Source organism: Neomonachus schauinslandi, chromosome 6 (genome assembly GCF_002201575.2).
Source record: "Neomonachus schauinslandi chromosome 6, ASM220157v2, whole genome shotgun sequence".
Taxonomy (NCBI): Eukaryota; Metazoa; Chordata; class Mammalia; order Carnivora; family Phocidae; genus Neomonachus; species Neomonachus schauinslandi.
In genome coordinates this window covers 28,896,896-28,911,091 of record NC_058408.1, presented here as the reverse complement: position 1 = coordinate 28,911,091, position 14,196 = coordinate 28,896,896, and the positions used below count along the sequence as shown (strand labels likewise).

General features: G+C 35.4%; 1 protein-coding gene across 1 annotated transcript in view; it reads left to right on the top strand.

The window, feature by feature from the left end:
• The window catches only part of CAMSAP2 (calmodulin regulated spectrin associated protein family member 2), a 114,608-nt gene that overhangs the window by 85,124 nt on the left and 15,288 nt on the right, over nt 1-14,196 (top strand). The window contains 4 exon segments of the mRNA XM_021682731.1: nt 2,889-3,030; nt 3,331-3,470; nt 10,897-10,990; nt 12,602-12,695. Coding sequence (XP_021538406.1) covers nt 2,889-3,030; nt 3,331-3,470; nt 10,897-10,990; nt 12,602-12,695 — 470 coding nt within the window.

Below are 14,196 nucleotides of genomic sequence, written 5' to 3'. Positions count from 1 at the left end.
TATAATTCTGTTAGTTACTGCATTGAGATTGGATTTTAAGGTATTTGATCATAATATAAAATAAAAAGATTAAAAAATCTAGCCAAAGTTTGGATTAGAAGCTTTAAAAGTAGTTTAAAGCATAAGCATTCTTTTGTTAGTCCTATTGATATTTACAGACTGTCAGTAACTAGGTTAAAAACATGCATGGATAGAGATTCTGACTAGTTTTAATAACTTCAGGAAAAGTAAATATGAATTGCACATGTAAATTCTTGTATTTTTAAATCTCTTTTAAGCAATCATTTCCTGAGTTGTAGGGTACACTTTTTGTGTGATAAAAAAGTGACATTTTCTCTCAGTGGCCACACCAGTATTGTACCTAAACTATATTTGGTTCTGATTTGACCTGAAGGGTTGTTCTTTAAGGATTAAATCTGGGTGGTTAGACCACTTAAGTCTTTTATACCCTCAGAAATAAATATATAATTTAGAAATACACTATAGTTTTTGGAAGGTAGAAAATACGATGCCCCTTTTAAATACCCGATTTCTCAGTTTGTAGAAAGAACAGGGAATGTTTCCGTACAGCAAGTTTATAAAACCATATAATAAGGTCAAGTGTAAAAGATGACAACTTTCATGAACTTTAAATGGGAGTTGTACATGACTTCAAGATTAAAAGTTGATTTACCTGATACATCTTTTAGGATGTAATCTTCAGGAAAATGTTTTAGCATGCTGCTCATAAATCCCTAATAATCAATCTATTCTAAACCATCTACATTTATTGCTAAAGCCTTATAAGGCTCTGTGTATGTGTGTGTGCCTTGTATAGAAGTGCTCCTTGGCAGAGAGCAGTAGGACAAATCACAATTCAGTTTTTTATTCCATGACCCTGGGCGCTCAACTCAGTCCAGTTCAGATTATAGGCTGAAAACAGGCTACTCCTAGAGATCTGGGAGTTTGGGAATGAGCCCAGCCAGCCAAGTTAGAGGATTTCTAAGAGGGAGACTATTTTGTTTCTAGCTGGCCAGAGAAAGGAGTGTAAGGATCTAGAACTGTGGCTTACTAAATGTGAGAAGGGTAACTTAAGGCTAGAAGATGCTACTGGTTGATTTCTTCTTTCTCACCCTTCCCTTCTTCTCTGCTCTTTTTTCATGGTTGAATTTTAAACTCTACTAGCAGCAAAGTGAGGAAGGTTTCTAAGGATATTAAAATCAGTAATCAGTTAAAGAATTTATATAGTGTGTGTACGTAATTTTTTTTGAATATAGGTACTCTTGAGTTTGGAACATACCATTAAATACATATGTCTAGTGTGCACTGATTAAAAAGAACAAGCTCTCTGAGTATTTCAAGAGGAAAAAATGTTCCATGAATCTTGTTCTTGGGTAGCCAAAGAGAAATAGGAATAAATATTTCTTTCTTCATTAATGCATATACTTTTCTGAGGGATATCATTTAAAGGAAGTTTAAGCTCACCACCAAATCATAAATGTTCCCTTTCAGTAAATTATTTTTCTGTTTTTATTCTCACAAAAGTATTTTATTTCATAATTATATATATATATATTTTTAAAGATTTTTATTTGACAGAGACACAGCGAGAGAGGGAACACAAGCAGGGGGAGTGGGAGAGGGAGAAGCAGGCTTCTCGCAGAGCAGGGAGCCCGACGTGGGGCTCCATCACAGGACCCTGGGATCATGACCTGAGCTGAAGGCGGACGCTTAACGACTGAGTCACCCAGGCACCCCTCATAATTATATTTTAATTATAAAATATAGATAACCAGTTCAAATGGAGTTAGAAGAAAAATCAGTTTTGGTTACTTTAAAAAAAACTAAATACTAGTAACCAATATAATAATAAATTTTACTAATAAAATACTTCAGTATGCATTTTCATTAAGTCTTCAGCTTTATTTTCTTGGCTTTGGGAGAGCTGACAGCTAAAAACAGACAAACCTTTAGTTATTGCTTACTATGTCCCCAGCAGTGTGCCTAGCACCTTACTTCATCCTTCAGTGATCCTATCAAGTAGGTACTATTATTATCCCCATTTTACAGATGGGGAAACTGAGAAATGAGAGTTTAAGTAATTTGTCCAATATCACAGAACTAGTAAGTGGCAGAACCAGGATTTGAACCCAGGTAATCTGACTTAAGAGCATGTCTCATTTTTAGAGAACTGTCATACAAATTTGTATCTAGTCACACCAAGCAGTCTTTAAAAAACAAAGATTTCTTCTGTTTTTCTGAGGGGGAGCAGAAATCCTTGTATATGCTCTGTTACTGGTGAATGAAACCTCAGTTGGGTTGGTTTTTTCAGTTTCAAAGTTGTTACATTTTATTTACGTTATCTTAACATTCAGATACCAAACCAGAATATTTTGGCGATTGTCTAGTTCCTCAAAGTGATGTTTCTTATTGCCAAATTTCCTGTAAGAATAGTATCGTATTCTTATACCTGCTCCCCAATTTTGAGAACTCTTATAATTCTTTATGCTCTAGTAGTACTCTTGCTCTTCGCATTTAAGAACTTGTGGTCTAAATTAAGTCCAACATTAAAATAAATGAATTTTATTATCTACAAAGGAACATAACTGATGATTTGGATACAGAATGTTCAGAATCTATTTTGTGATGCTTTTATATTTAAATATTTAGCCTAAAGGTCATGTAAATTGGCAATATAATGTTATATTAAGTACTTTGAAACTATAATGCTGTTGCTCTGTATTTTACTTTGGTAATGTCTAGTATTATTTAGAAAAGAAGGATGTTGCTGAATAATTCTCATTTCTCTTGGTGTATATTACTGGTACATTAGAATCTACAATGCTGTTTTTTTCCTGTATATTGTTTAGTATTTATTTTCATCTCTCTCTCTTTTTTTTATATTGTAGGCTCGTTATAGGAAGGAGCAGACATTGCTCAAGCAACTGCCCTGCATTCCATTGGTAGAAAATTTGTTGAAAGATGGTACAGATGGCTGTGCTTTAGCTGCTCTTATTCATTTTTACTGTCCTGGTGTTGTCAGATTAGAGGGTAAGTGTTCCAGTGAAATATTTCTGGGATTTAGACAGATGGTGACAAGTATTGAGACAACAGTATTTAATAAGTAATGAAGGCTTAAAAAAAATTTATATATAATCCTGAGGAAGATAGTTTAGTAAAGCAGTGCTAAGGCTTTCTGTGTAGCAGCCCCTATATTTATTTGTATGTGCTTGTAAAACAGATTCCACATAATTGTGTATTTGTACTAAGCCACTAACTATAAAATTAGATATGAAATGTATATTATCAAATTAACCCACAGTCATCACCTTGCTCTTTTCCTATTTGAAGATATTTGTTTGAAAGAAACCATGTCTTTGGCTGATAGCCTGTATAATCTGCAGCTGATTCAAGAATTTTGCCAAGAATATTTGAACCAGTGTTGCCATTTCACCCTGGAAGATATGCTGTATGCTGCTTCATCCATAAAGGTAAATTAATTCTTGGTGTTTTTGTTTTGTTTTGAGGTTTTTGAAAAAAAATATAACTAGATAAATGGCATAGTCACTATAAGCTTACAAATTAACTGTAATATCAGTCAAAAGAACTTTTGGAAAAAGTTTTATTTTTCTGCTTATTTTAGGTTTTAACGCACTGTTAGCTACAGGTTTCTTTTACAAGACAAAACTAAACTTAAAAGTTGTGGTACAAAACTGACCTGTTGTCCTAAAGTTAGCAAAATAGAGGATAAGCCACTACATGTTTCTGAATCTTAGATGCTGTGATAGTATGCTGGGAGCATACCGGAAGTTCTGGTCACTTTCAGCATTCAACAGGCCTGTGGAATGTGGGAAGAAGGAATCCTTAAGGTCCCAGGACTTGAGACAAAACCTAGGGAAAGACAAAGGGATAGGAAAATGTTAAAATAGTCTGGAAATGAACCTTTTAAAAAGGAATTCAATTTCATGAATTTGTCCCCTTGCTTCAGAATACCACACACTGTCTGTGAGCTGTAGGCCACTGCTCACTGCGTTCTTTCAAGAAATAGTTATTGAGCACCTAGTAGTGTTTGGGCTGGTTGGGATAATTAAGTGAACAAAACCAACATCCCGTGTTGGTAAGTTCCATGTGCTGGTGGAACTTACTTTGTAGTGGTGAAGAGAGACATGTGTCATGCGTAACTGCTTCTGAGCTGCAAGTTAAGAAGCAGCCGCTTGTTCCAGAATTTTGTGATGTGACATAGTACCTTGGTATTCCCAGCAGCTCATAGCTACAAAGTTCCTTCATATCTCTTACAGACCTGCCTAAAGTTTACCAGTTCTGCTTTAGGGTTTTAAGGATGGATAATCTTATAATAGATTTTTTTAAGTCTGGCTGAGAGGAATAACTTTGTATCATTCTATTCACAGTTCCAATAACCAACTTTAATAGAAACTGCTAATGGACCCCTCTTACCATGATACTAGTGCCTCGTGGTTCTTGACATTCTTACTTTCTGATCTCTTTTTCTTTCACCCATTTCTGGATCACCACAGGTAGAAGAAAGAGCGAAAGGTAAAGGCCTTTCCAAAATGAGCCACTATTCCTATTGACCCAAAATGGGCCCACTCCCCACTACCTGACACATCAGAAGAAAAACATTCATTTATTTTGAAGGTTCTACCTTGCCATTTTTATCAAAATGGAAGATAGGAAATAACTATTTCCATATATATCTTGTTAATGCTTGTTCTGGCACTTGCCTTTTAAAAAATTTAAATATTACCTCTATAATCTTGAAGAATTCATTTCATTAAATACATTGAGACATAAGATCGAGTACATTGGTTTAAGTTGCTTACCTTGGAATTCCAAATATGTAGCCCTGATGTTTAGATTGACTTAGTCTGAGCATGATCTACATATAAAGACATTTTCTTAAATCAGGCATATTTAAAATAGATAACTGACAGATACACCTGTCAAAATGGCTAGAGTAAAAAAGAAAAAAAATAAAAGTGTTGGTGAAGATATGGAGAAAAAGGAACCCTTGTGCACTGTTGGTGGGAATGCAAACTGATAAGCCACTATGGAAAACAGTATAGAGGTTCCTCAAAAAATTAAAAATAGAATTGGGTAATTCCACTTTGGGTATTTACCCAAAGAAAATGAAAACACAAATTTGAAAAGATAAGTGCACCCCTATGTTTATTGCAGCATTATTTACAATAGCCAAGATATGGAAGCAACCCAGTGTCCATCTACAGATGAATGGATAAAGATGTGGTGTATACACACACACACACACAAATATTACTCAGCCATAAAAAAAAGAATGAGATCTTGCCATTTGTAACAGCATGGATAGACCTAGAGGGTATAGTACTAAGTGAAACCAGTCAGAGAAAGACATAGGACTTCACTCATATGTGGAATTTAAGAAACAAAACAAGTGAACGAACAAAAAGAGAGACAAATTAAAAAAACAAAAACAGACTCTTTTTTTTTTTTTAAGATTTTATTTATTTATTTGACAGAGGGAGACACAGTGAGAGAGGAGCACAGGCAGGGGGAGTGGAGTGGGGAGAGGCAGGCTTCCCGCCAAGCGGGGAGCCCGATGCGGGGCTCGATGCGGGGCTCGATCCCAGAACACTGGGATCATGACCTGAGCCGAAGGCAGGAGCTTAACGACTGAGCCACCCAGGCGCCCCACAAAAACAGACTCTTAAATACAGAGAACAAACTAGTAGGTTGCCAGAGGGAGGTGGGTAGAAGGATGGGTAAAGTAAAGGGGATTAAGAAAAAAAATAGGTAACTGTCTACAGAAACGGCTTTGGTCACTTTCTGTATTATTTATTAAATTATTAGAACCACAACTTTGACTTCCATTGAATATTTTAAGACTAATAGTTGGAAACAGTTCATCTTAGGAGGGACACAAAGTATTTTTGTAATATAGTCAAGCTGTTTAAAGGAAGAAGGTGTAGGTATTTTTTACTGATCCGGAAAGCTCTCCAAGATGTTATTAAGTGAAGAAAGTGGGTAGCAACAATTATAGCATGATGTAATTTATATATTAAAAACAATTTTTTTCTATTTGTATGCAAATCTTTGCATAGAAAAAGGTTGATTAGAAGGATAAACACAAAACTGTTAACAGTGGTTTCTTCTGCGTGTGATATTAGGATTTGGGGGAGAGTAGTTGAAGCATTCTTTATATTCCATGTTCTGTATATATGTATTCTTCTGCATTGTTTACATTATTTAAGAATGTTAATATATAGTTGCATGACTGTCTTAACTAAAAGGAAAGAAAGCTTTTAAATGAAATTTATTTGGTATCATGGCTAGAATATGGTAACAGATTTATTGCTGTTTCATCATCATAAATTCAGAAAGAAATGATCTTTATAAGCTTTGGTTACTTGGGAAAACTCTCTCTTACTATGCTGACATCTTGTGGCCAAACTTAGTATCTTACCAAAGTATTTTTTTCTAGCTTTATTGGATATAATTGACATATAACGTTGTATTAGTTTAAAGCATGCAAAATGATTTTACCACCAAGGATTAGCTGACACCTCTGTCATATCACATATTTACCATTTCTTTTTTGTGGTGATCTACTCTTTCAGCAACTTTTGAGTATACAATACAGTATCTCATTAACTATAACCATTGGATTCCCAGTTATTCACTTATAACTGGAAGTTTTTACCCCTTGACCAAAATCTCCCCATTTCCTCAGCCTCCCAGTCCCTGGTAAATACCACTCTATTCTGTTTCTATGAGTTCAGTTTTTTTAGATTTCATATATAAGTGTAATCCTACAGAATTTGTCTTTGACTTATTTTACTTAGCGTAATGCCCTCATGGTCCATCAGTGTTGTTGCAATGGCAGGATTTCCTTCTTCTCATGGCTGAATAATATTCCACTGTATATATGCACCACATCTTCTCTATCCATTCATCTATTGACAGACATTTGGGCTGTTTCCATATGTATCTTGGCTATTGTGAATAATGCTGCAGTGAACACAGGAATGCAGATTTCTCTTCAATCCTGTTTTCAAAAAGTAGAATTGCTGGATCCATATGGTAGTTCTATTTTTAATTTTTTTGAGGAATTGCCATACTGTTTTCCATAGTGGCTGTACCAGTTTATATTCCCACCAACAATGTACAAGGGTCCTCTTTTCTCCACATCCTTGCCAACACTTGTTACTCTTACCTTTTTGATGATAACCATTCTAACAGTTGTGAAGTAATATCGCATTGTGGTTTTGATTTGCATTTCTCTCATGTTCAGTGATACGTCCTTAAAATATTTAGTTGAGTGTTAGTATTTTTCCAAAAGATATAGACAGCTTTCAGTTAACTATACTAGTAGAGTGGAACCTAGGACCAATACTTTAAATATAATTTTATACATTGGCTTTAGAAAATATCCTCTGGAGGTAAGTATAAAGAAAAATTATAAATCATGATGATCTTATTACCAGAGATATTCCCTCCTTGTCAACAGTGTGGTATTTTGCCAACTGACCTTTTTTGTTACACATTTATTCATTCATTTATACATTCATTCAATTAAGTATGTATTGGTCATCTATTACGTACCAGGCACTGTTTTAAAAACTGAAGATAGGGGTGCCTGGGTGGCCCAGTCATTAAGCGTCTGCCTTCGGCTCAGGTCATGATCCCGGAGTCCTGGGATCGAGCCCTGCATCTCCGGCTCCCTGCTCAGCAGGGAGTCTGCTTCTCCCTCTCCCACTCCCCCTGCTTGTGTTCCCTCTCTCGCTGTCAAATAAATAAATGAAATCTTAAAAAACAACAACAACAAAACTGAAGATACATGGGATGCCTGGGTGGCTCAGTCAGTTAAGCGTCTGCCTTCAGCTCAGGTCATGATCCCAGGGTCCTGGGATTGAGTTCCGCATCGGGGGTCCCTGCTCAGCGGGGAGCCTGCTTCTCCCTCTGCCTGCTCCCCCTGCTTGTATGGTCATTATCTCTCTCTCTGACAAATAAATAAATAAAATCTTAAAAAAAAAATCTGAAGATAAAATGATGACCATGAGCTTTGTCCTTCTAACTTAATAGTCTGATGGGTAAAATGAGGAACTCTGGAGAATGTGGTATTAAATGAAACTGGAGAAATTAAAATTAAAAAGGAACCCAATTATGTACCCTCTACCCTCTTGTAGCCCATAGTCCATTTCCCAAAAGCAGTGGAAGTGGGGGGAGGGGTACTACATTTTGAAATTTTTGTTTGGCCTAGTAGTCAAATAAAAAGCTATTGTGTTCTAAACAAGAAATGGAAACAGTTTGAATCAGTAATTATGATGAAGATGGAGAGAAGTGGGTGGATTCCAGAAATATTCAGGATGCAAAATTTGCAGGTTTTGGTGATGAACTGGATAGGGGGAGGGAGAAAGTAGGAGGCATCCTTAATGGTTGCACATTGGGATAGTGATGCCATTCAGTGAGATAAAACTGGAATAAGGTCAGATTTGTGGAGAAGATCACTAGTTCAATTCCAGACATTTGAGGTGCCTTTGAGATATCCAAGAGAAAACCCTCTCTTGGCCAGTGCATATGTAAGTACAGTTAATACATTTGGGAGTCATTTGGTAGCTGATGAGCATGGATGGCAGTTTTCAATGAGGGGAGACATCAGGAGTTTCAAATGCTGCTGAGAGGTCAAGTAAGATGAAGACTGAAAAATGTGTTTGATTTAGCAACAAATGACTTACATAGGTGACTTGAGCAAGTGCTGTTTTGGAGGAATGATGTGCCCTATATGCCAGGCTGGAGTGGATGAGAGCGCCAGAAGGCTGAAAGGAGATTGTTAGCATAGGCCTACCTTAGAGAAGTTTATGAAGAGGTAAGAAGGTGGGAGTGAGGAGAAACTTACTGAGTGGTTTTGTTTTGTTTTTCATTTGGGAGATTTGAGCATGTTTTTTTTTTTTTTTAAAGATTTTATTTATTTATTTGAGATAGAGAATGAGAGAGAGAGAGCACATGAGAGGGGGGAGGGTCAGAGGCAGAAGCAGGCTCCCTGCCGAGCAGGGAGCCTGATGCGGGACCCAATCCAGGGACTCCAGGATCATGACCTGAGCCGAAGGCAGTCGCCCAACCAACTGAGCCACCCAGGCGCCTGAGATTTGAGCATGTTTAAAAGCTAAGTAGGAAGGATTCAGTTGAAGGGAAGAATATATAGGAGAAAAATAATTAAGAATGTAAAGTTTCTGATGGGAAGTTGGGATCGAATCCAACACATAGCCTTTGGGATTGTGAGCATTCTCATTTCCTTTCTAAAAAAAAAACCCACAAATTATAACGACTGCTTAAAATAGCACTGTCTATAAATGTTTGAATATTCTGGGAATTTATAGTTAAAAGCAAATGCTGAAAATAGGAAACTTACCAAATTCTGTTCACCATTATGCCTTATCTTCTATAACATTCCAGACTCCTACATTCAAACAACTACTGACGAGTCCACTTAAATGTCTAATGAATATCTCAAAGCTATTAACTCAGGATTCCTTCCACTACCTATTTATCCCAATCTTTCCCATTTCATTAAATGGTACCATCAGTTGCTGAAGACAAAAACCTTGATTCGTCTCTTTTCTACATACAAATTAGCCTTCTCGAACGATGAGGTAAAAGATGAATATCTGAAAGTTACCAGCTTAAATATGAGAAAACAGAGTAGATGAACTCTAAATGAGAGTATATAGAGCTCTGAGGATTATTCATAATTAACAGGTAGGAGTGGGGCACCTGGGTCGCTCAGTTGTTTTAGTATCCAGCTCTTGATTTTGGCTGAAGTCATCATCTCAGGGTTGTGAGATTGAGCCCCTGGGCAGCTCCTCGCTCAGCAGGGAGTCTGCTTGAGATTCTTTCCCTCTGCCCTTCCTCACTTATAGCTCACTCTCTAAAATAAATAAATCTTAAAACGACAACAACAACAAAACAGGAGGAAGGCATGGTATTGGAAAACACCCTTATTTCCAATGATAATTTTCAAAACTAAAATTTAATATGAAATAAAACCTCATTAAATATTAATTTGATAATTTATTAGATGCCAAATTTAAAGGTATATTATTTTAAATAATTATAAAGCAGATTTTGTATAGTGTTAATTTTTAAACTTACCAGATGCCTACAATTAAAGTAATTCTTCATGTTTATAGCTTTTATGATGTATGATCCTAAAATATAAGCTTGTTTTAGAAATGTGCTTTTGAGGACCCTCAGTCTTTTCTTATAATTTTAAGATATTTTAAAAATTACTCACATTTTCAAATATAAATCAAAAGGCAAAGGACATTGTTAACTTACTAGTAACTTTTCAAAGTTAGGTTGATATATTAAATTGTATAATGCTTCTGTATGTACATTTCAAAATTATTAATTAGCCATAATGATGTAGAGTCTTTTTGTTATATTTAGTGCCTGGATTACACTTGAGTTTAGCATCATCAAGCACATGGATACCTGATTAAGTTTTGGAGAAATTTCTAGGGATCTGGGAAGAGTTTTTTTTTTTTTTTTTTTTTAAATGATAGCCACTCTTCAGAGCGTCAGAGGCTGTTTGTTTGTATTGTATTGACTTTGGACGAAGAGTGCCTTATATGTTATCTCAGAGTTCTACAGTTAGAGGTACCCATGCCTGCCACATAAATTGGACTACTGTTCTGGAAATATAGAGAAAAGCAGCAAAGAGGTTTTGAATAGCTGTTATAAATTTTACCTATAAGCATTAATATTCTATCCCAGATTTAATAGCCTAGATTAGATATACTCCAATGAAGGAATGAGATTTAAACCTATATTTTAATAGGTAAAACAATAAAATTGTATTTATCATTACTTTCTGGTCAAATCTTACCTGATTTTTCTCCTTTTCTTAACTCTCTTACGTAGAGTAATTACTTGGTGTTCATGGCAGAGCTCTTCTGGTGGTTCGAAGTTGTGAAGCCCTCGTTTGTGCAGCCTCGTGTCGTTCGTCCACAAGGAGGTAGTAGGTGTTCCTGGGAACAAACAAAATGGAGAGTTTATCTAACCTCCCCTGGTTATTCTGTTCAAGGGAATCCTATTATTGTTATAAAACAGCTACTAGCCTTGATAAATTCTGAATATTTTAATATTTAAAGCTACTAAATTCTCTATGAGATGATGTAGGAGAGAACAGCTCTGAATTTGAAGCCTTATGTTGTGGAATTTTTAGCTTTAACTCTTGGCCTACTTTCTTCTCTTTGTATCTTTTACCCCCATCTCTAGCTTTTATTCCCTATTAGATGCTGAGTTTTTAATATTCCTACCCAGAATCCACTTAAATGATGTCTTGGCTTTAACCTACAATTTGAATTGACCATTAAACCATAAAAAGGTTTATATATATATTTTTAAGTCCGGTATGTTTTATGATTATTATATATCATGATCTATTGATTGCACATAAGAAAACTAAAAAATAAAGGGGTCACTGTAAAGATCCCTAGAAATAAAGAACAAAAAAATCTTCCTGCATTTTCTCTAAAACAAATTTTCCTTTGCTTCCATTATGAAACCAGAGGTTTATTTCTCTTGGGGAAAAAGGATTTTAAATTATAAGTTTAGCTCCACTAAAGAACTTTTCTTCCAGCATAACTACGGGACCAGTTCTTTCTGCTGCTGATGGCTCTCCTGCCAAACACAAAACATGATTATTGTGCTTCCCAACTACTTAGCTGCTTTCCTTGGCTCCAAATTTTGGTATTTTTCTCACCATTACCCTTATTTCTCCTCTGTCTCCTCCCTCTCAAAAAAATTAAAAGAAAAAGATCAGGAAGGAGGAAAAAATATGTAGTCAAGAGAAAGGCATGTCACCGTAGTGAGTAGAATGAGCTTGCTTCCAGCGTGCCCACTGCATCTCAGGCAAAATTCTGTGAACTATGCAATAAAGAGTATTTCATCTGTTCCATCTCTAAGCTGCTTAGGGCAGATTCTGAGTATTGAACCATTATGTATCAAAGTACCTACAAAGAAGTTAAGATCCTTCCCTAAGGCCATGTAATAAAGACAGGTGTCTTCAGTAATTATCATAAACAATATTTGTACAACTTTTTACAGTTAATACAGAATTTTCACTTACACTGTGTTCTGTGATTTTTATCTGTGAAGCCCACTATTCAAAATATTCAACAGCTATTACATTAGGTCTCAAAGGCAAAACGTAAATGGAGTCTTCCCCAGAGTTATTTATAAAAACATGAACTCTACAGGGGGTTTAATTATTGACCAGTGAAATTCTGTCTCTCTTAATTGACTACCAGAATATCAACTATTTCATAAAGAAACAAAAATTACCATATGTAACTGAAGTTCTATGAAAGCTTTAGCAAAATTAGACACTCAGATTTATTTTTAAATATCTGTATTTTTTATGTTAGGCCTCCCCCGACTTCCTTCCCCCCAGTTAGCCTTAATCAGTTTTTTAAGCGAGAACTTGAAGAGTTTTAAATTTTACCTTTGAAAATTATTTAAGAAGAAAATTCTCAATATGCTACAATAGGAAAATGGAAGTTCTTGAAATAATGGTAGAAACATGCTAAATACATAATTTTGAGGCTTTTTTCTTTTACTGTAGCTGAACCTGTGAACGATATGCCTTCAATTCCTGTCTTGAATGCAGCCAAAACAAACATCTTGGACAGTTCGTGTAGTTCTGACTTCACTTCAAGGTAGAGTCCAGAATGACTTCATTTTCACTGTTTCCAGTCCATTTGCTAATGAAATCAAAATAAAATTTCATTAGTTTTTAAAATTTCAGTTGGACTTTGAACTAAGTTTTAACTAGCTTACAGCATGTATTACAGCTTGTTTTAACTTAAATGTAATTGAATTTACACAGAAAAGAATGTTTCATAAATAGGCTTTAATGAATCACACTCAAAAGTGGGAAAATACATTCTGAGGTTCAAATAACCAACTTAAAACCAAATTTTTGCTGTAAAACTTGTTTATCATTGAGAACTGCTTAAATGATAGGCCTCGGGGTGGGGGGAATTTTAAATTTCTATTTGGGTTTTTAAATTTTTTTATTTTTTTAATCTTTGGGATAGTTTCCCTTGCTGTTTTGTTTGCTGGTTACTGTAGCTAAACAACGATCACAATAGAATGTTTATTGTAATACTGAATCTTTATGTTTGATGTTCTTTATGTATCAGGAACTGAATTGAGAGCAAAGTAAAAATTTACTATCAGGATAATCCTGACTTCTGACCCAAACATATGATAGACACATGAGTTTGTTTAAAAGTGTTTTTCAGCAGATCCTATAGGTAGTCTTTTATGTGTATTTATTAGAACCTAAAATTTATATTGACTTTGGACTCCTAATTTATCTGTTTTTTTAAGTTTAAAATTGTTACATTTTGCAGTGTTTCAGAAATCCAAGCAGATCCATTAAAACTACATTTTAAAAATGATGAACAAGCAATTCAAAGTACTTTATGAATTCTTGGCTTAACATAAAAATATGAACTTGTACTGAGCTGTCACCCACTTCACACATTTAAGAAGTTTTCTCTCTCAAGTGGGTGCTAATGGGTGTAAAACTGGAACCTTGACAGAACCCTTTCGGTACTCTTACTGCCTCTGTAGGGCTTCTTACCTCTGGACTGGCTGATGTCTCTAAAGTCCTTCCTACAGATTAAGAAAGCATTTTCCTTCCCTACCCTCTGATTTACTACTATGGATTGTCTTACTACGTCCATTAAGTTTTCTATTCTGTAACTATGCCTGAGATTTTACAAAAAGAGGTTAAGTTAGGATATTGCTGATCTAGGAGCTTCTCTATATTTTTTCCTACAGGAAACTTTTTTCTACACATTAATTTTCTTGGTGTTTTCCTGGGTTGATTATATAGTGACATTTCCTTCCTTGAAAATTTAGAAAACATTCAGTATTCTAGGTTATGACTCTTGTACTATTAAATCTTTAAAATCTCTGAAACTTCCTGCTTTGAGGCTAGATTATCCCCAAATTACTATTTTTAGGAACTTTAGTTGGACCGTCTTCACATTTCTGACAGTGGAAAATGTCTTAAGGCCCTCTGGAAGACTCGTCTCTTTTCTGTTTCTCAGGTATCTCAGTGGCTGCCCTTAACGCATTTTTCCTAGCAGATGGATGTCTAAATTCTGTTCCTTGAAGACACACTGTGTAGCTGTCATTCTCAATTCT